This window comes from Salmo trutta, unplaced genomic scaffold, assembly GCF_901001165.1.
Source record: "Salmo trutta unplaced genomic scaffold, fSalTru1.1, whole genome shotgun sequence".
NCBI classification, from domain to species: Eukaryota; Metazoa; Chordata; class Actinopteri; order Salmoniformes; family Salmonidae; genus Salmo; species Salmo trutta.
In genome coordinates, this window is record NW_021822565.1 from 210,222 (window position 1) to 237,721 (window position 27,500).

Genomic DNA, 27,500 nt, shown 5'->3' on the forward strand with positions numbered 1-27,500 from the left:
AAATGTGTGTGAAGTCAAAGCACAGTGACATAATCTGGGTTAAAACAACAACTTCTAAATGAAGACAGAGGGATCCATTTGGATGTTAACACACTGACAACAACTTCTAAATGAAGACAGAGGGATCCATTTGGATGTTAACATATTAACAACAACTTCTAAATGAAGACAGAGGGATCCATTTGGATGTTAATTAACATATTAACAACAACTTCTAAATGAAGACAGAGGGATCCATTTGGATGTTAATTAACATACTAACAACAACTTCTAAATGAAGACAGAGGGATCCATTTGGATGTTAACATATTAACAACAACTTCTAAATGAAGACAGAGGGATCCATTTGGATGTTAACACACTGACAACAACTTCTAAATGAAGACAGAGGGATCCATTTGGATGTTAACACACTGACAACAACTTCTAAATGAAGACAGAGGGATCCATTTGGATGTTAATTAACATATTAACAACAACTTCTAAATGAAGACAGAGGGATCCATTTGGATGTTAATTAACATACTAACAACAACTTCTAAATGAAGACAGAGGGATCCATTTGGATGTTAACATATTAACAACAACTTCTAAATGAAGACAGAGGGATCCATTTGGATGTTAACATATTAACAACAACTTCTAAATGAAGACAGAGGGATCCATTTGGATGTTAACATATTAACAACAACTTCTAAATGAAGACAGAGGGATCCATTTGGATGTTAACACACTGACAACAACTTCTAAATGAAGACAGAGGGATCCATTTGGATGTTAACACACTGACAACAACTTCTAAATGAAGACAGAGGGATCCATTTGGATGTTAACATACTGACAAAATGATTCCTATATGATGCTGAGTATTATAGAGATTAAAGCCTATAGATTCAGCGATCTCATTTATTACACCATAATATACAGTTCATAGTAAAGCCAATGGATTCAGCGATCTCATTTATTACACCATAATATACAGTACATAGTAAAGCCCAGGTATATTATAGACTTTTCATTATGTTCTTATATCACCAGGTTGTATTCAGTACTAGGCCGGCCCTCTGAAGGCCATAATACATTGGCAATTTAGAGGGGAAATGTTACCAAACTATTTTACATTGAAAATGAGCAACTTTTTTATTATGTGGGTCATTTTGATTGGCAGCGCTAACTAGTGGGTCATTTTGATTAGCAGCGCTAACTAGTGGCTCATTTTGATTGGCAGCGCTAACTAGTGGGTCATTTTGATTGGCGGCGCTAACTAGTGGGTCATTTTGATTGGCGGCGCTAACTAGTGGGTCATTTTGATTGGCAGCGCTAACTAGTGGGTCATTTTGATTGGCGGCGCTAACTAGTGGGTCATTTTGATTGGCAGCGCTAACTAGTGGGTCATTTTGATTGGCAGCGCTAACTAGTGGGTCATTTTGATTGGCAGCGCAAACTAGTGGGTCATTTTGATTGGCAGCGCTAACTAGTGGGTCATTTTGATTGGCAGCGCAAACTAGTGGCTCATTTTGATTGGCAGCGCTAACTAGTGGGTCATTTTGATTGGCAGCGCTAACTAGTGGGTCATTTTGATTGGCAGCGCTAACTAGTTGCTCATTTTGATTGACAGCGCTAACTAGTGAGTCATTTTGATTGGCAGCGCTAACTAGTGAGTCATTTTGATTGGCAGCGCTAACTAGTGAGTCATTTTGATTGGCAGCGCTAACTAGTGGGTCATTTTGATTGGCAGCACTAACTAGTGAGTCATTTTGATTGGCAGCGCTAACTAGTGAGTCATTTTGATTGGCAGCGCTAACTAGTGAGTCATTTTGATTGGCAGCGCTAACTAGTGGGTCATTTTGATTGGCAGCACTAACTAGTGACTCATTTTGATTGGCAGCGCTAACTAGTGGGTCATTTTGATTGGCAGCGCTAACTAGTGGGTCATTTTGATTGGTGGCGCTAACTAGTGGGCCATTTTGATTGGCAGCGCTAACTAGTGGGTCATTTTGATTGGCGGCGCTAACTAGTGGGTCATTTTGATTGGCGACGCTAACTAGTGAGTCATTTTTTTTTTATCCTCCAATCAGAGTGCAGAGATATTGGTCTTGAACACTCCAGTCTGCCTTTCTAAAACATTTTGGAAAAACATGGCGGCCATTTTGAACTGAAGTGAGAGAACATCAGTGCTGGTGTATGTCAGTAGAACCCTCGTTGCTATAGAAGCGACTTGTAATGGCCGTCGTAGGAAGTGGACCAAAATGCAGCGGGTACGTGAATGCTCATATTTATTTTATTACAAAAACAACAAAACGAACGACAGCTAACAGTTCTGCAGGCTACACACAGCAGTGCACGAATACAACTTCCCACAAATGGACAGGTGAAAACAGGACTCTCAATCAGCAACAACGATGTACAGCTGTTCCTGATTGAGAGCCACACCAGGCCAACACAAAGAAACACACAACATAGATAAAACCTAGAATACGACACATAGAACATAACCCAAAAACCCCGGAATACTCTAACCAAACACCCCTCTACATAAACACACACCCCGAACCACGTAAAACAAATACCCCCCTGCCACGTCCTGACCAAACTACAATAACAAATAACCCCTTAACTGGTCAGGACGTGATACACCTACAGAACATGTCTCATCTCTCTCAGGTCTCCACTGTCCTGGGTTTATACTACAGTCCTAATTACAGTGGGGTAACTCAGGTCTCCACTGTCCTGGGTTTATACTACAGTCCTAATTACAGTGGGGTAACTCAGGTCTCCACTGTCCTGGGTTTATACTACAGTCCTAATTACAGTGGGGTAACTCAGGTCTCCACTGTCCTGGGTTTATACTACAGTCCTAATTACAGTGGGGTAACTCAGGTCTCCACTGTCCTGGGTTTATACTACAGTCCTAATTACAGTGAGGTAAACAGCTTATCTTAGACTAGCGGCTTGTGTTGCTGTGCTGTGCTCTCAGTGCACTTCACGGTGGATTAGTATCCTTCGATACGCAACAAACGGTATGTCCTTGTACCAGGCCTCAGGCATCACAGTTAGCCTTCAATCAGGTCCCAGCCCAGTCACAGCTGGAGGGGCTGGGGGAGGGAGTGGGGGAGGGACTGAGGGAGGGGTTGGGCGAGGGCTGGGGAGGGCCTGGGGGAGGGACTGGGGGAGGGACTGGGGGAGGGACTGGGGGAGGGACTGGGGCTGGGGAGGGGCTGGGGGAGAACCTGGGGCTGGATAACACAATGAATGGATCTGTTCTGGGTGGTTACAGTGTAACTGATAACTGTAGACGTTACAACACGTTCTGGGTGGTTACAGCGTAACTGATAACTGTAGACGTTACAACACGTTCTGGGTGGTTACAGTGTAACTGATAACTGTAGACGTTACAACACGTTCTGGGTGGTTACAGCGTAACTGTAGACGTTATAACACGTTCTGGGTGGTTAGAGCGTAACTGTAGACGTTACAACACGTTCTGGGTGGTTACAGCGTAACTGATAACTGTAGACGTTACAACACGTTCTGGGTGGTTACAGCGTAACTGTAGAAGTTACAACACGTTCTGGGTGGTTACAGCGTAACTGTAGACGTTACAACACGTTCTGGGTGGTTACAGCGTAACTGATAACTGTAGACGTTACAAAACGTTCTGGGTGGTTACAGCGTAACTGATAACTGTAGACGTTACAACACGTTCTGGGTGGTTACGGCGTAACTGATAACTGTAGACGTTACAACACGTTCTGGGTGGTTACAGCGTAACTGTAGAAGTTACAACACGTTCTGGGTGGTTACAGCGTAACTGTAGACGTTACAACACGTTCTGGGTGGTTACAGCGTAACTGATAACTGTGGACGTTACAACACGTTCTGGGTGGTTACAGCGTAACTGATAACTGTAGACGTTACAACACGTTCTGGGTGGTTACAGCGTAACTGTAGAAGTTACAACACGTTCTGGGTGGTTACAGCGTAACTGTAGACGTTACAACACGTTCTGGGTGGTTACAGCGTAACTGATAACTGTAGACGTTATAACACATTCTGGGTGGTTACAGCGTAACTGATAACTGTAGACGTTACAACACGTTCTGGGTGGTTACAGCGTAACTGATAACTGTAGACGTTATAACACGTTCTGGGTGGTTACAGCGTAACTGATAACTGTAGACGTTACAACACGTTCTGGGTGGTTACAGCATAACTGTAGACGTTACAACACGTTCTGGGTGGTTACAGCGTAACTGATAACTGTAGACGTTATAACACATTCTGGGTGGTTACAGCGTAACTGATAACTGTAGACGTTACAACACCTTCTGGGTGGTTACAGCGTAACTGATAACTGTAGACGTTACAACAAGTTCTGGGTGGTTACAGCGTAACTGTAGACGTTATAACACGTTCTGGGTGGTTACAGCGTAACTGATAACTGTAGACGTTAGAACACGTTCTGGGTGGTTACAGCGTAACTGTAGAAGTTACAACACGTTCTGGGTGGTTACAGCGTAACTGTAGACGTTACAACACGTTCTGGGTGGTTACAGCATAACTGTAGACGTTATAACACGTTCTGGGTGGTTAGAGCGTAACTGTAGACGTTACAACACGTTCTGGGTGGTTACAGCGTAACTGTAGACGTTACAACACCTTCTGGGTGGTTACAGCGTAACTGATAACTGTAGACGTTACAACACGTTCTGGGTGGTTACAGCGGAACTGTAGACGTTATAACACGTTCTGGGTGGTTACAGCGTAACTGATAACTGTAGACGTTAGAACGCGTTCTGGGTGGTTACAGCGTAACTGTAGACGTTACAACACGTTCTGGGTGGTTACAGCGTAACTGTAGACGTTACAACACCTTCTGGGTGGTTACAGCGTAACTGATAACTGTAGACGTTATAACACGTTCTGGGTGGTTACAGCGTAACTGATAACTGTAGAGGTTATAACACGTTCTGGGTGGTTACAGCGTAACTGTAGATGTTATAACACGTTCTGGGTGGTTACAGCGTAACTGATAACTGTAGAGGTTATAACACGTTCTGGGTGGTTACAGCGTAACTGTAGACGTTATAACACGTTCTGGGTGGTTACAGCGTAACTGTAGACGTTATATCACGTTCTGGGTGGTTACAGCGTAACTGTAGACGTTACAACACGTTCCGGGTGGTTACAGCGTAACTGATAACTGTAGACGTTACAACACGTTCTGGGTGGTTACAGCGTAACTGTAGACGTTATAACACGTTCTGGGTGGTTACAGCGTAACTGTAGACGTTACAACACGTTCTGGGTGGTTACAGCGTAACTGATAACTGTAGACGTTACAGCACGTTCTGGGTGGTTACAGCGTAACTGTAGAAGTTACAACACGTTCTGGTTGGTTACAGCGTAACTGTAGACGTTACAACACGTTCTGGGTGGTTACAGCGTAACTCATAACTGTAGACGTTATGACACGTTCTGGGTGGTTACAGCGTAACTGTAGACGTTACAACACGTTCTGGGTGGTTACAGCGTAACTGATAACTGTAGACGTTATAACACGTTCTGGGCGGTTACAGCGTAACTGTAGACGTTATAACACGTTCTGGGTGGTTACAGCGTAACTGATAACTGTAGACGTTATAACACGTTCTGGGTGGTTACAGCGTAACTGTAGACGTTACAACACGTTCTGGGTGGTTACAGTGTAACTGATAACTGTAGACGTTATAAGACGTTCTGGGTGGTTACAGTGTAACTGTAGACGTTATAGCTTTAACAAATAGCTGGCACATCTTCCAGTGATATACTTTCAATAAGGTGGAAGCACGCAGCAGTCTGCCCAATACAGTATATCTATTAGTATGTAGAGACTATCTTAAACTGTTTAGAAGAACCATTGTCAGAAGGTGTTCCATAACAACAGGTTTTATTGAACCGCCCCCCAAAATAACGTTCTGGGTGGTTACAGCGTAACTGTAGAAGTTACAACACGTTCTGGTTGGTTACAGCGTAACTGTAGACGTTACAACACGTTCTGGGTGGTTACAGCGTAACTGTAGACGTTACAACACCTTCTGGGTGGTTACAGCGTAACTGATAACTGTAGACGTTACAACACGTTCTGGGTGGTTACAGCGTAACTGTAGACGTTATAACACGTTCTGGGTGGTTACAGCGTAACTGTAGACGTTACAACACGTTCTGGGTGGTTACAGCGTAACTGATAACTGTAGACGTTACAGCACGTTCTGGGTGGTTACAGCGTAACTGTAGAAGTTACAACACGTTCTGGTTGGTTACAGCGTAACTGTAGACGTTACAACACGTTCTGGGTGGTTACAGCGTAACTCATAACTGTAGACGTTATGACACGTTCTGGGTGGTTACAGCGTAACTGTAGACGTTACAACACGTTCTGGGTGGTTACAGCGTAACTGATAACTGTAGACGTTATAACACGTTCTGGGCGGTTACAGCGTAACTGTAGACGTTATAACACGTTCTGGGTGGTTACAGCGTAACTGATAACTGTAGACGTTATAACACGTTCTGGGTGGTTACAGCGTAACTGTAGACGTTACAACACGTTCTGGGTGGTTACAGTGTAACTGATAACTGTAGACGTTATAAGACGTTCTGGGTGGTTACAGTGTAACTGTAGACGTTATAGCTTTAACAAATAGCTGGCACATCTTCCAGTGATATACTTTCAATAAGGTGGAAGCACGCAGCAGTCTGCCCAATACAGTATATCTATTAGTATGTAGAGACTATCTTAAACTGTTTAGAAGAACCATTGTCAGAAGGTGTTCCATAACAACAGGTTTTATTGAACCGCCCCCCAAAATAACGTTCTGGGTGGTTACAGCGTAACTGTAGAAGTTACAACACGTTCTGGTTGGTTACAGCGTAACTGTAGACGTTACAACACGTTCTGGGTGGTTACAGCGTAACTGTAGACGTTACAACACCTTCTGGGTGGTTACAGCGTAACTGATAACTGTAGACGTTATAACACGTTCTGGGTGGTTACAGCGTAACTGATAACTGTAGAGGTTATAACACGTTCTGGGTGGTTACAGCGTAACTGTAGATGTTATAACACGTTCTGGGTGGTTACAGCGTAACTGATAACTGTAGAGGTTATAACACGTTCTGGGTGGTTACAGCGTAACTGTAGACGTTATAACACGTTCTGGGTGGTTACAGCGTAACTGTAGACGTTATATCACGTTCTGGGTGGTTACAGCGTAACTGTAGACGTTACAACACGTTCCGGGTGGTTACAGCGTAACTGATAACTGTAGACGTTACAACACGTTCTGGGTGGTTACAGCGTAACTGTAGACGTTATAACACGTTCTGGGTGGTTACAGCGTAACTGTAGACGTTACAACACGTTCTGGGTGGTTACAGCGTAACTGTAGACGTTACAACACGTTCTGGGTGGTTACAGTGTAACTGATAACTGTAGACGTTATAAGACGTTCTGGGTGGTTACAGTGTAACTGTAGACGTTATAGCTTTAACAAATAGCTGGCACATCTTCCAGTGATATACTTTCAATAAGGTGGAAGCACGCAGCAGTCTGCCCAATACAGTATATCTATTAGTATGTAGAGACTATCTTAAACTGTTTAGAAGAACCATTGTCAGAAGGTGTTCCATAACAACAGGTTTTATTGAACCGCCCCCCAAAATAACTTTTTACCTGTGACTTACCCAGCATGCCCTTGTTGGCGTTGGATAAGCACATGTCCTTCTCGGCGCTAGGCAACACGAAGCCCACCACAAATCCGTCCACGCCATCCGCCATCAGCGCCATGCCCAGCACGATAAACAGGGTCCACTGGAAACGGCCATGCCCACAGTCCTCCATGATGTTCTCATACTGTTCTGCCAGGTCCTCCTCATCCGGCATCGCCGCCGCCAGCCTGGCCTTCTTCCTGGCCTCGGCCCTGGCCGCCCGCTGGGCCGCCTTGATCTCGTCAGGGTGGGGGATCCCCTGGTACTCTCCTTCGTACATCGCCTCTGCATCCTCATCGTGACCCTCCGTGGCATCACTCCTGGCGTCTTCGTCCCCTCCTCCCTCCTGCTGGGGGAAGTCAGCCTGGTAGGGGTACTCCTGGCCGCCTCCCTCCCCGTAGGTGGGGATCTCAGTGCCCTGCTGGTTCACGTTGTTCTGCCAATGGTCGTCCATGGTTACAGCTGGAGGAGGGATCTATGTTAGTACCTCTAGAGTGGTTGTCTGCTGGAGATACTGAGGAGGCTATATTAGCATTATCCTTGGCGGGGGAACCGTCCGTCTTACTCTCAATGACTTCTGATCCTTTAGTCCGGACAACTGAAACGGTCAGGTTGTTATTAATGGACTTAGCTGGTGGTTCCTCTACAGAATGGTCCTGAGACTGTGTTAGATAAGGCCTCAGTTGCTGTGGTGGCAGGACTCTGGTGACAGAGCTCTCTCTCTCCTGGTAAACAGATGTTCAAGGCCTCGTGCTGGACCTGGAAGAGAGAAAACATCATATTTATAATTCATGACGAGGCACACATCAAATCTCCTCAATTATGCCTCAGCATGACTAGAGAAATGGAGTTGAACACTTTTCATGCAAACTGTACGTCATACATCAGACAGACCTGTCCAAACTGTACATCAGACAGACCTGTCCAAACTGTACATCAGACAGACCTGTCCAAACTGTACATCAGACAGACCTGTCCAAACTAGACATCAGACAGACCTGTCCAAACTGAACATCAGACAGACCTGTCCAAACTGTACATCAGACAGACCTGTCCAAACTGTACATCAGACAGACCTGTCCAAACTAGACATCAGACAGACCTGTCCAAACTGGACATCAGACAGACCTGTCCAAACTGAACATCAGACAGACCTGTCCAAACTGTACATCAGACAGACCTGTCCAAACTGTACATCAGACATCAGACAGACCTGTCCAAACTGTACATCAGACATCAGACAGACCTGTCCAAACTGGACATCAGACAGACCTGTCCAAACTGTACTTCAGACAGACCTGTCCAAACTAGACATCAGACAGACCTGTCCAAACTGGACATCAGACAGACCTGTCCAAACTGAACATCAGACAGACCTGTCCAAACTGTACATCAGACAGACCTGTCCAAACTGTACATCAGACATCAGACAGACCTGTCCAAACTGTACATCAGACAGACCTGTCCAAACTGGACATCAGACAGACCTGTCCAAACTGTACATCAGACAGACCTGTCCAAACTGTACATCAGACATCAGGCAGACCTGTCCAAACTGTACATCAGACAGACCTGTCCAAACTGTACATCAGACAGACCTGTCCAAACTGTACATCAGACAGACCTGTCCAAACTGTACATCAGACATCAGACAGACCTGTCCAAACTGTACATCAGACAGACCTGTCCAAACTGTACATCAGACATCAGACAGACCTGTCCAAACTGGACATCATACATCAGACAGACCTTTCCAAACTGTACATCAGACAGACCTGTCCAAACTGGACATCAGACAGACCTGTCCAAACTGGACATCAGACAGACCTGTCCAAACTGGACATCAGACATCAGACAGACCTGTCCAAACTGAACATCAGACAGACCTGTCCAAACTGTACATCAAACAGACCTGTCCAAACTGTACATCAGACAGACCTGTCCAAACTGTACATCAGACAGACCTGTCCAAACTGAACATCATACAGACCTGTCCAAACTGTACATCAGACAGACCTGTCCAAACTGGACATCAGACAGACCTGTCCAAACTGGACATCAGACAGACCTGTCCAAACTGGACATCAGACAGACCTGTCCAAACTGGACATCAGACAGACCTGTCCAAACTGGACATCAGACAGACCTGTCCAAACTGTACATCAGACAGACCTGTCCAAACTGTACATCAGACATCAGACAGACCTGTCCAAACTGTACATCAGACAGACCTGTCCAAACTGGACATCAGACAGACCTGTCCAAACTGAACATCAGACAGACCTGTCCAAACTGTACATCAGACATCAGACAGACCTGTCCAAACTGTACATCAGACAGACCTGTCCAAACTGGACATCATACATCAGACAGACCTGTCCAAACTGTACATCAGACAGACCTGTCCAAACTGGACATCAGACAGACCTGTCCAAACTGGACATCAGACAGACCTGTCCAAACTGGACATCAGACATCAGACAGACCTGTCCAAACTGAACATCAGACAGACCTGTCCAAACTGTACATCAAACAGACCTGTCCAAACTGTACATCAGACAGGCCTGTCCAAACTGGACATCAGACAGACCTGTCCAAACTGAACATCATACAGACCTGTCCAAACTGTACATCAGACAGACCTGTCCAAACTGTACATCAGACAGACCTGTCCAAACTGGACATCAGACAGACCTGTCCAAACTGAACATCAGACATCATACAGACCTGTCCAAACTGTACATCAGACAAACATGTCCAAACTGTACACCAGACAGACCTGTAGAGGACAGTTCAGTACAGTAGATAACATTAGAGAACAGTTCAGTACAGTATAGTACAGTACAGTACAGTACAATTGAGTACAGTACAGTATAGTACAGTAAAGTACAATAGAGTACAGTACAGTACAGGACAGTATAATACAGAACAGTAGAGAACAGTACAGTACAGTACAGTAGAGAACAGTACAATAGAGTACAGTACAGTACAGGACAGTAGAATACAGTACAGTAGAGAACAGTACAGTACAGTAGAGTGCAGTATAGTACAGTACAGCACATGGCAGTAGAGAAGAGCACAGTATAGTACTGCACAGTAGAGAACAGTAGAGTACAGTACAGTAGAGAACAGTAGAGTACAGTACAGTAGAGAACAGTTCAGTACAGTAGAGAACAGTTCAGTACAGTAGAGAACAGTTCAGTACAGGACAGTAGAGAACAGTAGAGAACAGTTCAGTACAGTAGAGAACAGTAGAGAACAGTTCAGTACAGGACAGTAGATAACAGTAGAGAACAGTTCAGTACAGTAGAGAACAGTTCAGTACAGTAGAGAACAGTACAGTACAGTACAGTACAATAGAGTACAGTACAGTATAGTACAGTACAGTACAGGACAGTATAATACAGTACAGTAGAGAACAGTTCAGTACAGTAAAGAACAGTTCAGTACAGTAGATAACAGTTCAGTACAGTAGATAACAGTAGAGAACAGTTCAGTACAGTAGAGTGCAGTATAGTACAGTACAGTACATGGCAGTAGAGAAGAGCACAGAGTAGTACTGTACAGTAGAGGACAGTTCAGTTTAGTACAGTAGATAACAGTTCAGTACAGTAGAGAACAGTTCAGTACAGTAGATAACAGTTCAGTACAGTAGAGAACAGTTCAGTACAGTAGATAACAGTAGAGAACAGTTCAGTACAGTAGAGAACATTAGAGAACAGTTCAGTACAGGACAGTAGAGAACAGTTCAGTACAGTAGAATACAGTAGAGAACATTTCTTTGGCCTTTTCCTCCAAGGTGTCCATTACTCTGTACCGAGCCAGTGTCTGTCTGTCTGTCAGTCTGACCCAACATGTTTCTTTATGGCTGACTGGCTGACTGTCACTCCCTAGTCTCTCACGGAGACAGACGGAGAGTACGGAGAGAGAGAGTGGGCGTACAGCCAGAGTAGTACTCGTGTGTACTGGCTGACACCGGTAGCAAGCCTCTCTGTGTGTGTCCTCATGAAGGATTAATCCAGATTAAGACTGCAGAAATGTCATTCTGCCTTCCCTGTCCTGTATCCACCTCTAGACTTCCCCTGGGTCCTGTATCCACCACTACCCTTCACCTGTATCCACCACTACCCTTCCCCTGGACCCTGTATCCACCTCTAGACTTCCCCTGTGTCCTGTATCCACCACTACCCTTCACCTGTATCCACCACTACCCTTCCTCTGTGTCCTGTATCCACCACTACCCTTCCCCTGTGTCCTGTATCCACCACTACCCTTCCCCTGTTCCCTGTATCCACCTCTACCCTTCCCCTGGACCCTGTATCCACCACTACCCTTCCCCTGGACCCTGTATCCACCACTACCCTTCCCCTGGGGCCTGTATGCACCACTACCCTTCCCCTGTGTCCTGTATCCACCTCTACCCTTCCCCTGTTCCCTGTATCCACCACTACCCTTCCCTGTGCCCTGTATCCACCTCTACCCTTCCCCTGTGTCCTGTATCCACCACTACCCTTCCCCTGTGTCCTGTATCCACCTCTACCCTTCCCCTGTGTCCTGTATCCACCACTACCCTTCCCCTGTGTCCTGTATCCACCACTACCCTTCCCCTGTGTCCTGTATCCACCACTACCCTTCCCCTGTACCCTGTATCCACCACTACCCTTCCCCTGTTCCCTGTATCCACCACTACCCTTCCCCTGGACCCTGTATCCACCTCTACCCTTCCCCTGTGTCCTGTATCCACCACTACCCTTCCCCTGTGTCCTGTATCCACCACTACCCTTCCCCTGGGGCATGTATCCACCACTACCCTTCCCCTGGGGCCTGTATCCACCTCTACCCTTCCCCTGGACCCTGTATCCACCTCTACCCTTCCCCTGTTCCCTGTATCCACCTCTACCCTTCCCCTGTTCCCTGTATCCACCACTACCCTTCCCCTGTACCCTGTATCCACCTCTACCCTTCCCCTGGGGCCTGTATCCACCACTACCCTTCCCCTGGGGCCTGTATCCACCTCTACCCTTCCTCTGTGTTCTGTATCCACCACTACCCTTCCCCTGTGTCCTGTATCCACCACTACCCTTCCCCTGTGTCCTGTATCCACCACTACCCTTCCCCTGTGTCCTGTATCCACCACTACCCTTCCCCTGTGCCCTGTATCCACCTCTACCCTTCCCCTGTGTTCTGTATGCACCACTACCCTTCCCCTGTGTCCTGTATCCACCACTACCCTTCCCCTGTGTCCTGTATCCACCACTACCCTTCCCCTGTTCCCTGTATCCACCACTACCCTTCCCCTGTTCCCTGTATCCACCTCTACCCTTCCCCTGTGTCCTGTATGCACCACTACCCTTCCCCTGTGTCCTGTATCCACCACTACCCTTCCCCTGTTCCCTGTATCCACCACTACCCTTCCCCTGTTCCCTGTATCCACCACTACCCTTCCCCTGTTCCCTGTATCCACCTCTACCCTTCCCCTGTGTCCTGTATCCACCACTAATCCTTCCCTGTGTCCTGTATCCACCACTACCCTTCCCCTGTGTTCTGTATGCACCACTACCCTTCCCCTGTGTCCTGTATCCACCACTACCCTTCCCCTGTTCCCTGTATCCACCACTACCCTTCCCCTGTGTCCTGTATCCACCACTACCCTTCCCCTGTGTCCTGTATCCACCACTACCCTTCCCCTGTGTCCTGTATCCACCACTACCCTTCCCCTGTTCCCTGTATCCACCACTACCCTTCCCCTGTTCCCTGTATCCACCACTACCCTTCCCCTGTGTCCTGTATCCACCACTACCCTTCCCCTGTTCCCTGTATCCACCACTACCCTTCCCCTGTGTCCTGTATCCACCACTACCCTTCCCCTGTTCCCTGTATCCACCACTACCCTTCCCCTGTGTCCTGTATCCACCACTACCCTTCCCCTGTTCCCTGTATCCACCACTACCCTTCCCCTGTGTCCTGTATGCACCACTACCCTTCCCCTGTTCCCTGTATCCACCACTACCCTTCCCCTGTACCCTGTATCCACCTCTACCCTTCCCCTGTGTCCTGTATCCACCACTAATCCTTCCCTGTGCCCTGTATCCACCACTACCCTTCCCCTGTGTCCTGTATCCACCACTACCCTTCCCCTGTACCCTGTATCCACCACTACCCTTCCCCTGTGTCCTGTATCCACCACTACCCTTCCCCTGTACCCTGTATCCACCACTACCCTTCCCCTGTGTCCTGTATCCACCACTACCCTTCCCCTGTCCCCTGTATCCACCACTACCCTTCCCCTGTGTTCTGTATCCACCACTACCCTTCCCCTGTGTCCTGTATCCACCACTAATCCTTCCCTGTGCCCTGTATCCACCACTACCCTTCCCCTGTGTCCTGTATCCCCCACTACCCTTCCCCTGTTCCCTGTATCCACCTCTAGACTTCCCGTCTCCTGTATCCGCTGCTAGATTTCCCCTGTGTCCTGTATCCACCGCTTCTCTGCTAGAGCTTCTTCGGGACGGTTCAGCTAACGTAGGCTAATGCAATTAGCATGAGGTTGTAAGTAACAAGAACATTTCCCAGGACATAGACATATCTGATATGGGCAGAAAGCTTAAATTCTTGTTAATCTAACAATTTACAGTAGCTATCACAATTTACAGTAGCTATTACAGTGAAATAATACCATGCTATTGTTTGAGGAGAGTGTACAGTTATGAACTTGAAAAGTTATTAATAAACAAATTGGGCACATTTGGGCAGTCTTGATACAAAATTTAAACAGAAATGCAATGGTTCATTGGATCAGTGTAGCACTTTGCACATACACTGATGCCAACTAGTGGCCAAAATCTACACTGCACCTGGGCTGGAATAATACTTTATGGCCTTTCTCTTGCGTTTCAAAGATGATGGTACAAAAAAATATAAAATAACAGGTTGTTTTTTGTTTGTATTATCTTTTACCAGATCTAAAGTGTTATATTCTCCTACATTAATTTCACATTTCCACAAACTTCAAAGTGTTTCCTTTCAAATGGTACCAAGAAAATACATATCCTTGCTTCAGGGCCTGAGCTACAGGAAGTTAGAGTTGGGTATGACATTTTCGGTGAACATTTTTTTAAAAGGGGGCTAATCCTTAAGAGACTCTAATGTGTCAATCAGTTCAAGGATGGGTGTTGCAGAATGTTGTATTATAGTGCTTCTGTCTTCTCAAATCATTTATTAACTCTTGATAGTTTGACAAGGTTCACATGTTTTTACATGGAAATGCGCACCGAAATACCTATAATCAGTTTCAAGCTTCCCTGTCACAGAGTCAGTGTTAAATCAGAGTGATTAGACGTACCAATCAAGATGAAAAGGAACAACAGTTAGACTCCTGGACAGATGACGAGGACTTCCTGTTGCTGTTCTGTTTCATCAAATAACAGGAAGTGGACATCATGAGTTAAAGCATGTCCATGTGAAGGTGACTGGTTAGTTTCTAGTATTCACCTTCAGTGTCCTGTCTGATAGCACGGCAGGTCCAGCTGGGAGCTACATGTATACATAACAACGTTAGAGTCTGTCTTCAATGCTATTTTACTCTGCAAGGTTACCCTACAATGTTTAAAAGGCAAGTCCCATTTGAAAACCAACCTCTGAGAACTACCCAACCTCTCATAAATGGACCTGGTATCGATAACGATGAGACATAATGTAGTGTGACATGGCTGAAAACACACATGGAGTGGGTAGTGATGTCATCAGAAGGAGACAGTCAGTTGAGGGCACAGAGCCAATATGAAGGGCATTGTATGTCTGTGGCCGTTCCAAATGTTCCGGTAGAATGTGGACATGTTTGGCAGTAATGCAGGAAGTGTCCTACTGAAACAGGAAGTTCATGCTGAGCTCAACAGGTCCCTGATGGCGTGGAGAGGTCAAAGGGGAATCTTTCTGCTTCCCTGTACTGTAGTTCATACTGGACACGGAGAGGTCAAAGGGGAATCCTTCCCTGTACTGTAGTTCATACTGGACACGGAGAGGTCAAAGGGGAATCCTTCTACTTCCTGTACTGTAGTTCATACTGGACACGGAGAGGTCAAAGGGGAATCCTTCCCTGTACTGTAGTTCATACTGGACACGGAGAGGTCAAAGGGGAATCCTTCCCTGTACTGTAGTTCATACTGGACACAGAGAGGTCAAAGGGGAATCCTTCCCTGTACTGTAGTTCATACTGGACACGGAGAGGTCAAAGGGGAATCCTTCCCTGTACTGTAGTTCATAGTGGACACGGAGAGGTCAAAGGGGAATCCTTCCCTGTACTGTAGTTCATACTGGACACGGAGAGGTCAAAGGGGAATCCTTCTACTTCCCTGTACTGTAGTTCATACTGGACACGGAGAGGTCAAAGGGGAATCCTTCCCTGTACTGTAGTTCATACTGGACACGGAGAGGTCAAAGGGGAATCCTTCCCTGTACTGTAGTTCATATTGGACACGGAGAGGTCAAAGAGGAATCCTTCCCTGTACTGTAGTTCATACTGGACACAGAGAGGTCAAAGGGGAATCCTTCCCTGTACTGTAGTTCATACTGGACACGGAGAGGTCAAAGGGGAATCCTTCACTGTACTGTAGTTCATACTGGACACGGAGAGGTCAAAGGGGAATCATTCTACTTCCCTGTACTGTAGTTCATACTGGACACGGAGAGGTCAAAGGGGAATCCTTCCCTGTACTGTAGTTCATACTGGACACGGAGAGGTCAAAGGGGAATCCTTCCCTGTACTGTAGTTCATACTGGACACGGAGAGGTCAAAGGGGAATCCTTCCCTGTACTGTAGTTCATACTGGACACGGAGAGGTCAAAGGGGAATCCTTCCCTGTACTGTAGTTCATACTGGACATGGAGAGGTCAAAGGGGAATCCTTCCCTGTACTGTAGTTCATAGTGGACACGGAGAGATCAAAGGGGAATCGTTCTGCTTCCCTGTACTGTAGTTCATACTGGATACGGAGAGGTCAAAGGGGAATCCTTCCCTGTACTGTAGTTCATACTGGACACGGAGAGGTCAAAGGGGAATCCTTCTACTTCCCTGTACTGTAGTTCATACTGGACACGGAGAGGTCAAAGGGGAATCCTTCACTGTACTGTAGTTCATACTGGACACGGAGAGGTCAAAGGGGAATCCTTCCCTGTACTGTAGTTCATACTGGACACGGAGAGGTCAAAGGGGAATCCTTCCCTGTACTGTAGTTCATACTGCACACAGAGAGGTCAAAGGGGAATCCTTCCCTGTACTGTAGTTCATACTGGACACGAAACATTGTCAATTAGATCGTCCCCTTTGCACCTCCTCAACTAAATCCTTATATTGTTTAAGGAGAGAATATACATAATGACAGATGACTCTATTGGAATGGCTGTGACATTATACTTTCTGTTTTATTTTTGATGTAAATGACGGTGGAAATCAGCGAGGTAGTTCACGTCCAACTGTATATCCGAACGGGACGTCCTGATGTGGCTACGGAGTGTAATGCAGTATTACCTTCCTATTGGATAGAATATCACTTTTTTTACCATTAAAATATCACACTTCCCAAATGTTTTTATTTTATTATATATGAAAAATACCTAAATTTCTCCTCCTAGACTCTGAGTTTACAGCTCAACAGACACAGCACTGCAAGGAGACCGACAACGGGAAATAAATGGACTCTTTCATTGTAACGATCAGTAATGTTATTTCACCAGTACTTGTACTTCCTGTCCTCTTCACTGGAAAGCGACTCAACATGTAGTCTAACATGGGATGTCATTTCATTTGACTTTCAAAAGGTGAAACGGACAAAACAATACAATAAATAAATCAACCAATTATTTTCTTACCAGACTTGGCATTCCCTTGGCATTAAAGTAAATTAATAAATATCCAGAATTGAGATTCAATATCCAGGGAAAGAGAGTTGTAAAGGCAGATTCACCACATCAGTTTATCTATCAGCCGGCAGATTTACAGACCAGGGGATTAGTCTCCAACGTCACGATCCCCCCACACACAGACATCCCATCCCATCCCCAGACAGGCCTCCACCCTCCCCCTGCTTAAAAACATGGTACAGTCCAGCCAGGTTATACAGCTACAGGCTCCTCCCCCACACAGGCCTCCACCCTCCCCCTGCTTAAAAACATGGTACAGTCCAGCCAGGTTATACAGCTACAGGCTCCTCCCCCACACAGGCCTCCACCCTCCCCCTGCTTAACAACATGGTACAGTCCAGCCAGGATATACAGCTACAGGCTCCTCCCCCATATCTACGTTTCAACCTGACCCAGTCTGTAATATCTACATGTTTCAACCTGACCCAGTCTGTAATATCTACATGTTTCAACCTCTCCCTGACCCAGTCTGTAATATCTACATGTTTCAACCTGACCCAGTCTGTAATATCTACATGTTTCAACCTCTCCCTGACCCAGTCTGTAATATCTACATGTTTCAACCTGACCCAGTCTGTAATATCTACATGTTTCAACCTCTCCCTGACCCAGTCTGTAATATCTACATGTTTCAAGCAGACCACCATAGTCCCTGTGTCCAAGAACACTAAGGTAACCTGCCTAAATGACTATCGCCCCCTAGCACTCACATCTGTAGCATGAAGTGCTCTGAATGGTTGGTCATGGCTCACACCAACACCATCATCCCAGAACACTCTGGACCCAATCCAATTCACACACCGCCCCAACAGATCCACAGATGGCTCAATCTCTATTCCACTCCACACTGCCCTCTCCTACCTGGACAAGAGGAACACCTATGTGAGAATGCTGTTCATTGACTACAGCTCAGCGTTCAACACCATAGTGCCCTCAAAGCTCATCACTAAGCTAAGGACCCTGGGACTAAACACCTCCCTCTGTAACTGGATCCTAGACTTCCTGACGGGCCGCCCCCCAGGTGGTGAGGGTAGGTAACAACACATCCACCAAACTGCCCCTCAGGGGTGCGTGCTTAGTCCCCTCCTGTACTCCCTGATTACCCACGACTGCATGGCCGCGCACAACTCCAACACCGTCATTTCGTTTGCTGACGAGACAATGGTGGTTGGCCTAATCATCGATGACAATATGCTTCAAGTTTCACGTTTTAACATCACATGCACAAGTACAATGAAATGTCTTTATTGCAAACTCAAAACCCCCAAAATACAATAATCAATACAATGTATTAATAGATTTTTTTTATACAATAAATAAGAATAGGAAATATGAAATACACAATAATATCAGTAAGTAAGCATTCTATATACAGGAACTATTTAAAAAGTCAGTTACAGTACCATATTTATATGTGCAGGGATACTGGAGTGATGGAGGTAGATATGTATAGGGGGAAGGAGACAGGGATACTGGAGTGATGGAGGTAGATATGTATAGGGGGAAGGAGACAGGGATACTGGAGTGATGGAGGTAGATATGTATAGGGGGAAGGGGACAGGGATACTGGAGTGATGGAGGTAGATATGTATAGGAGACAGGGATACTGGAGTGATGGAGGTAGATATGTATGGGGGAAGGGGACAGGGATACTGGAGTGATGGAGGTAGATATGTATAGGGGGAAGGGGACAGGGATACTGGAGTGATGGAGGTAGATATGTATAGGGGACAGGATACTGGAGTGATGGAGGTAGATATGTATAGGGGACAGGGATACTGGAGTGATGGAGGTAGATATGTATAGGGGGAAGGAGACAGGGATACTGGAGTGATGGAGGTAGATATGTATAGGGGGAAGGGGACAGGGATACTGGAGTGATGGAGGTAGATATGTATAGGGGGAAGGGGACAGGGATACTGTAGTGATGGAGGTAGATATGTATAGGGGACAGGGATACTGGAGTGATGGAGGTAGATATGTATAGGGGACAGGGATACTGGAGTGATGGAGGTAGATATGTATAGGGGGAAGGGGACAGGGATACTGGAGTGATGGAGGTAGATATGTATAGGGGTAAGGGGACAGAGATACTGGAGTGATGGAGGTAGATATGTATGGGGGAAGGGGACAGGGATACTGGAGTGATGGAGGTAGATATGCATAGGGGGAAGGAGACAGGGATACTGGAGTGATGGAGGTAGATATGTATAGGGGGAAGGAGACAGGGATACTGGAGTGATGGAGGTAGATATGTATAGGGGACAGGGATACTGGAGTGATGGAGGTAGATATGTATAGGGGGAAGGGGACAGGGATACTGGAGTGATGGAGGTAGATATGTATAGGGGACAGGGATACTGGAGTGATGGAGGTAGATATGTATAGGAGACAGGGATACTGGAGTGATGGAGGTAGATATGTATAGGGAGAAGGAGACAGGGATATTGGAGTGATGGAGGTAGATATGTATAGGGGGAAGGGGACAGGGATACTGGAGTGATGGAGGTAGATATGTATAGGGGGAAGGGGACAGAGATACTGGAGTGATGGAGGTAGATATGTATAGGGGGAAGGGGACAGGGATTCTGGAGTGATGGAGGTAGATGCAGTGTATTCAGAACGTATTCAGCCTCCTTGACTTTTTCCACATTATGTTATGTTACAGACTTATTCTAAAATGGATTAAATTGTTTTTGTTCCTCATCAATCTACACACAATACCCCATATTGACAAAAAGCAAAAAAATGTATTTATTTTATTTTTGCATATGCATAAAAAATAAACAACAGAAATATCTTATTTACATAAGTATTCAGACTTATGTAAATGTAAAGTACCTTTTAGCAGCGATTACAGCCTCGAGGCTTCCTGGGTATGACGCTACAAGCTTGTCACACCTGTATTTGGGGAGTTTCTCCCATTCTTCTCTGCAGATCTTCTCAAGCTCTGTCAGGTTGGATGGGGAGCGTCGCTGCACAGCTATTTTCAGGTTTCTTCAGAGATGTTAGATCAGGTTCAAGTCCGGGCTCTGGCTGGGTCACTCAAGGACATTCAGAGACTTGTCCCAAAGCCACTCCTGCATTGTCTTGGCTGTGTGCTTAGGGTTGTTGTCCTGTTGGAAGGTGAACCTTCGCCCCAGTCTGAGGTCCTGAGCACTCTGGAGCAGGTTTTTATCAAGGATCTCTCTGTACATTGCTCCGTTCATCTTTCCCTCGATCCTGACTAGTCTCCCAGTCCCTGCCGCTGAAAAACAACCCCACAGCATGATGCTGCCACCACCATGCTTCGCCATAGGGATGGAGCCAGGTTTCCTCCAGACATTATGCTGCCACCACCATGCTTCACTGTAGGGATGGTTCCAGGTTTCCCTCAGACGTGACGCTTGACATTCAGGCCAAATAATGAAATCTTGGTTTCATCAGAACAGAGAATTTTGTTTCTCATGGTCAGTCCTTTAGGTGCCTTTCAGCAAACTCCAAGTGGGCTGTCATGTGCCTTTTACTGAGGAGTGGCTTCCGTCTGGCCACTCTACCATAAAGGCCTGATTGGTGGAGTGCTGCAGAGATGGTTGTCCTTCTGGAAGGTTCTCCCATCTCCACAGAGGAACTCTGGAGTAACTCAGAGTAAACATCGGCGTCTTAGTCACCTCCCTGACCAAGGCCCTTCTCCCCCGATTGTTCAGTTTGGCCGGGCGGCCAGCTCTAGTAAGAGTCTTGGTGGTTCCAAACTTATTCCATTTATTGATGCTGGAGGCCACTGTGTTCTTGGGGACCTTCAATGCTGCAGACATGTTTTGGTACAATTCCCAAGATCTGTGGCTCGACACAATCTCGTCTCGGAGCTCAACTGACAATTCGTTCGACTTCATGGCTTGGTTTTTGCTCTGATATGCACTGTCAACTGTGGGACTTTATATAGACAGGTGTGTGCCTTTCTAAATCATGTCCAATCATTTGAATTTAACCACAGGTGGACTCCAATCAAGTTGTAGAAACATCTCAAGGAAGATCAATGGAAACAGTTTTTGTAAGTCGCTCTGGATAAGAGCGTCTGCTAAATTACTTAAATGTAAAATGTAAAACAGGACGCACCTGAGCTCAATTTTGAGTCTCTTAACAAAGGGGTCTGAATACTGATGTAAATAAGGTATTTCTAAAAACCTGTTTTCGCTTTGTCATTATGGGGTGTTGTGATGTCATTATGGGGTATTGTGATGTCATTATGGGGTATTGGGATGTCATTATGGAGTATTGTGATGTCATTATGGGGTATTGGGTGTAGATTCATTCAAAAATATTTAATGAACATTGACTCAGTCCTGGTACTACCTGTATAGAGCCATGTTATTACCTGGTACTCCCTGTATATAGCCATGTTATTACCTGGTACTCCCTGTATATAGCCATGTTATTACCTGGTACTTCCTGTATAAAACCATGTTATTACCTGGTACTTCCTGTATATAGCCATGTTATTACCAGGTACTCCCTGTATATAGCCATGTTATTACCTGGTACTTCCTGTATATAGCCATGTTATTACCTGGTACTCCCTGTATATAGCCATGTTATTACCTGGTACTCCCTGTATATAGCCATGTTATTACCTGGTACTCCCTGTATATAGCCATGTTATTACCTGGTACTCCCTGTATATAACCATGTCATTACCTGGTACTTCCTGTATATAGCCATGTTATTACCTGGTACTCCCTGTATATAACCATGTTATTACCTGCTACTTCCTGTATATAACTGGTACCCCTCCACATTGACTCAGTACTGGTACTTCCTGTATATAGCCATGTCATTACCTGGTACTTCCTGTATATAGCCATGTTATTACATGGTACTCCCTGTATATAGCCATGTTATTACATCGTAGAAATACAATTTCATTTGTTTTCATAGAGGCACCATAGTGGTAAAGCTGCCTGGTACTTCCTGTGTATAGTATTGTTTCCATAGAGGCTCCATAGTGGTAAAGCTGCCTGGTACTTCCTGTGTATAGTATTGTTTCCATAGAGGCTCCATAGTGGTAAAGCTGCCTGGTACTTCCTGTGTAGAGTATTGTTTTCATAGAGGCACCATAGTGGTAAAGCTGCCTGGTACTTCCTGTGTATAGTATTGTTTTCATAGAGGCACCATAGTGGTAAAGCTGCCTGGTAATCCTAATTCAGGCCCAAGAGGATTAGCTCCACCCCAGCCGAGCCATTGGCTAAATTTAGAGCAAACACAGTGTCCAATCTCCATTTCCTCCCCTCCCCCTCCGTCCCTAAGCCCCACCTCTACATTCCCCACCCAGCCGTCAAGCCATCCACCCAACCAATCACAAATCCACCGTGAACACTGGCACCAGCGTGACTGACGGATTACTCTGTGTGGACCCACCACTGCAGACCCAACACAGCATAGAGAAATAAAATGCTCTCGTGTGGGAGAAGACATTGTAGTTGTCAGTGATCTTTAACAGTAAGGTTGTTGTGTAAACTATGCAGTTCAACCTCACAGTCAAAGGCTTTTGCACGAGGCCATCGGTAAGGTGAATGTGGTGAATTTGGTGAATGTGATCTGCACTGAGCTGCGTTGGAGTTGGAGTGACCTACTCCTGGCTGTGTCTCTCTGCCCTTCATCCTCTGGGCTCGTCCTCTAGGTACTAGCTTCCATGTTGGGATTACAGACAACAGATTCCCTCTGACCGTTGGCACGAGGCAGGAGGGCACGGCTCGCTGGCTCAGTGCAGTCTCTGTAACACAGGGCATTCTGGGACATTCTAAGACCCATCTCATGCTATTTAGTAAAATGCCAGTTTCAGAGGGACGATGACAGAGAGGATATAGACCACTAATGAAGGGAGATACTGTCAGTTTCAGAGGGACGATGACAGAGAGGATATAGACCACTAATGAAGGGAGATACTGTCAGTTTCAGAGGGATGATGTAAACTGAAGGAGAGGAGAGGAGAGGAGAGGAGAGGAGAGGAGAGGAGAGGAGAGGAGAGGAGAGGAGAGGAGAGGAGAGGAGAGCTCTTCTCTTGTCTAGTTCTACTTTATACTGATTACAGAGCTGAACTTGTCTGACTTCACACGCTCTCTCCTCTCCTCTCTCCTCTCTCCTCCTCTCTCCTCTCCTCTCTCCTCTCCTCCCATCTCTCCTCCTCTCTCCTCCTCTCCTCTCCTCTCTCCTCCTCTCTCCCATCTCTCCTCTCCTCCTCTCCTCCTTCCTCTCCTCTCCTCTCCTCTCCTCTCCTCTCCTCTCCTCTCCTCTCCTCTCCTCTCCTCTCCTCTCCTCTCCTCTCCTCTCCTCTCCTCTCCTCTCTTCCTGTCTTGTAGAGTTCTTCTTTAAAGACTGATTATAAAGCTGAACCTGTCTGACTTCACACTCTCCTGACTCAAACTTCTAAATTTTTTTTTACACAATACAATATATTCTATACATTTTTTACAAATGTAAACTTTATTGGTTCTCAGTAAAAATTCTTAGCAAATATTTCAGAAAAATAATTCATTCCAAATTATTAAACATTAAATACCTGCATTCTCCAAATATGAATTTAAACTCCAAACAGTCCACAAATAAATTTATGCTGAATTAACAGTGAACCATGTGAGGATGTCTTTCTTGTTCTCTGCGACCCACTTCATGTTGGCTTTGGTTCTCTCCAGGGCCTGGTCCACTGCTAGCGTGGCTGAACCAAAACCCTGCTCTGCATTCTCCTCAATGAACTGCTGCAACTATAGGACCAGAGAATGGACAGGTTACTAAGACAGTATTAACCTATAAGACCAGATAATGGACAGGTTATTAAGACAGTATTAATCTATAGGACCAGAGAATGGACAGGTTATTAAGACAGTATTAATCTATTGGACCGGATAATGGACAGGCTATTAAGACAGTATTAACCTATAGGATCAGATAATGGACAGGTTATTAAGACAGTATTAATCTATTGGACCAAATAATGGACAGGCTATTAAGACAGTATTAACCTATAGGATCAGATAATGGACAGGTTATTAAGACAGTATTAATCTATAGGACCAGAGAATTGACAGGTTATTAAGACAGTATTAATCTATTTCTGAAGGGGAAGGGACATTTGGCCCATGTTTGCCTGAGAGTTTCTGTTTCCTAGATGATGACAGTATTAATCTATAGGACCAGAGAATGGACAGGTTATTAAGACAGTATTAATCTATAGGACCAGAGAATTGACTGGTTATTAAGACAGTATTAATCTATAGAACCAGAGAATTGACAGGTTATTAAAACAGTATTAATCTATAGGACCAGAGAAATGACAGGTTATTAAGACAGTATTAATCTATAGAACCAGAGAATTGACAGGTTATTAAAACAGTATTAATCTATAGGACCAGAGAACTGACAGTTTATTAAGACAGTAATAATGTATTTCTGAAGGGGACATTTGGCCCATGTTTTCCTGAGAGTTTCTGTTTCCTTGATGACGACAGCATCCACCCTGATAAAGGAATGTTTGCCTGAGAGTTTCTGTTTCCTTGATGACGACAGCATCCACCCTGATAAAGGAATGTTTGCCTGAGAGTTTCTGTTTCCTTGATGACGACAGCATCCACCCTGATAAAGGTATGTTTGCCTGAGAGTTTCTGTTTCCTTGATGACGACAGCATCCACCCTGATAAAGGAATGTTTGCCTGAGAGTTTCTGTTTCCTAGATGACGACAGCATCCACCCTGATAAAGGAATGTTTGCCTGAGAGTTTCTGTTTCCTAGATGACGACAGCATCCACCCTGATAAAGGAATGTTTGCCTGAGAGTTTCTGTTTCCTAGATGACGACAGCATCCACCCTGATAAAGGAATGTTTGCCTGAGAGTTTCTGTTTCCTAGATGACGACAGCATCCACCCTGATAAAGGAATGTTTGCCTGAGAGTTTCTGTTTCCTAGATGACGACAGCATCCACCCTGATAAAGGAATGTTTGCCTGAGAGTTTCTGTTTCCTTGATGACGACAGCATCCACCCTGATAAAGGAATGTTTGCCTGAGAGTTTCTGTTTCCTTGATGACGACAGCATCCACCCTGATAAAGGAATGTTTGCCTGAGAGTTTCTGTTTCCTAGATGACGACAGCATCCACCCTGATAAAGGAATGTTTGCCTGAGAGTTTCTGTTTCCTTGATGACGACAGCATCCACCCTGATAAAGGAATGTTTGCCTGAGAGTTTCTGTTTCCTAGATGACGACAGCATCCACCCTGATAAAGGAATGTTTGCCTGAGAGTTTCTGTTTCCTAGATGACGACAGCATCCACCCTGATAAAGGAATGTTTGCCTGAGAGTTTCTGTTTCCTAGATGACGACAGCATCCACCCTGATAAAGGAATGTTTGCCTGAGAGTTTCTGTTTCCTTGATGACGACAGCATCCACCCTGATAAAGGTATGTTTTCCTGAAACGTTGTTGACCAGATCCATTAAATGTTTGGAAGCATCCGGACCACCAGTGTGCTGCCGTTTTTTTCTTTTAGTTAACCAGACTTTTTTTCTCCTCTCATTTCACCTGTTATTAACACGTTAGGAGGTAGCACTGTTATTATGTTAATTATAGCAGCATGACATCACCAACCAGGAAGACAACTGGACGTCTGGGGTTTTGATTCGTAGTCAAGCAGAGACACAGGAGCTCTGAACGGGCTTTACCTGTTTCAGTTCAAACTCTGAGGAGAAGCGCCTGGTGATGCCTTCAATGAGCCGTGCGAAGGACAACGATCCCCCTCCGTAACTACAACACGAGAAAACATAAATATGGTCAAAATTCAACACCTTAAAAAAGTCATTGACAAAGTCCCAAGCCAAAGACTGGCCTACAACATGACCCTATATGCCACTACTTTTGACCAGAGGTAGTGTACTATATAGGGATTAGGGTGCCATTTGGGACGTAAACATTAGAATGAATAACAGCCAATACATTACAGCGTTCACATTAGACAGATGCATTATAGACATGATGGATCCTACTCACTCATTAAACAAGTGGTCCCAGTTGGTTCGGACGAAGTCCCAAGCCAAAGACTGGCCCACAACATTACCAGCAATGTACACAATGGTGAATGTGGCATCCTGTTTCCGAATCTTCTCTGGATCCAGGCAGTAGTTCAGATACCTGAAACCCAAACACACAGATTAGATCCATCCTGAATGATCCTTCACAACCACACTGACCAACTAATAATATTCCATTCCTACACACTGCATTACTTTGACCAGAACCCATAGGGCTCATAGAGGGCCCATAGAGGGCCCATAGAGGGCTCATAGAGGACTCATAGAGGGCACATAGAGGGCTCATAGAGGACTCATAGAGGGCACATAGAGGGCTCATAGAGGGCACATAGAGGGCTCATAGAGGGCACATAGAGGGCGCATAGAGGGCTCATAGAGGGCCCATAGAGGGCCCATACAGGGCTCATAGAGGGCCCATAGAGGGCTCATAGAGGGCCCATAGAGGGCTCATAGAGGGCCCATAGAGGGCCCATAGAGGGCCCATAGAGGGCTCATAGAGGTCACATAGAGGGCCCATAGAGGGCCCATAGAGGGCCCATAGAGGGCTCATAGAGGGCAAATAGAGGGCCCATAGAGGGCACATAAAGGGCTCATAGAGGGCCCATAGAGGGTTCATAGAGGGCTCATAGAGGACTCATAGAGGGCCCATAGAGGGCACATAGAGGGCTCATAGAGGGCACATAGAGGGCCCATAGAGGGCTCATAGAGGACTCATAGAGGTCACATAGAGGGCTCATAGAGGGCACATAGAGGGCTCATAGAGGGCTCATAGAGGGAACATA

General features: G+C 45.6%; 2 protein-coding genes across 2 annotated transcripts in view; both read right to left on the reverse strand.

Annotated features, from left to right (window-relative positions):
* LOC115182690 (synaptic vesicle glycoprotein 2B) overlaps positions 1–17,721 on the reverse strand; it is a 33,203-nt gene extending 15,482 nt beyond the window's left edge. The window contains exons 1-2 of the mRNA XM_029744190.1: positions 17,616–17,721; positions 7,726–8,508 (exon numbers count right to left, since the gene is read on the reverse strand). Of these exons, the coding sequence (XP_029600050.1) occupies positions 7,726–8,203 (478 nt within the window). The 5' untranslated portion in view covers positions 8,204–8,508; positions 17,616–17,721. The remainder of the gene's footprint in view (positions 1–7,725; positions 8,509–17,615) is intronic.
* A 6,405-nt stretch (positions 17,722–24,126) lies between these two features.
* Positions 24,127–27,500, reverse strand: part of LOC115182683 (aminopeptidase N) — a 41,541-nt gene continuing 38,167 nt past the window's right edge. The window contains exons 18-20 of the mRNA XM_029744177.1: positions 26,678–26,818; positions 26,353–26,434; positions 24,127–24,403 (exon numbers count right to left, since the gene is read on the reverse strand). Coding sequence (XP_029600037.1) covers positions 24,251–24,403; positions 26,353–26,434; positions 26,678–26,818 — 376 coding nt within the window. The 3' untranslated portion in view covers positions 24,127–24,250. The remainder of the gene's footprint in view (positions 24,404–26,352; positions 26,435–26,677; positions 26,819–27,500) is intronic.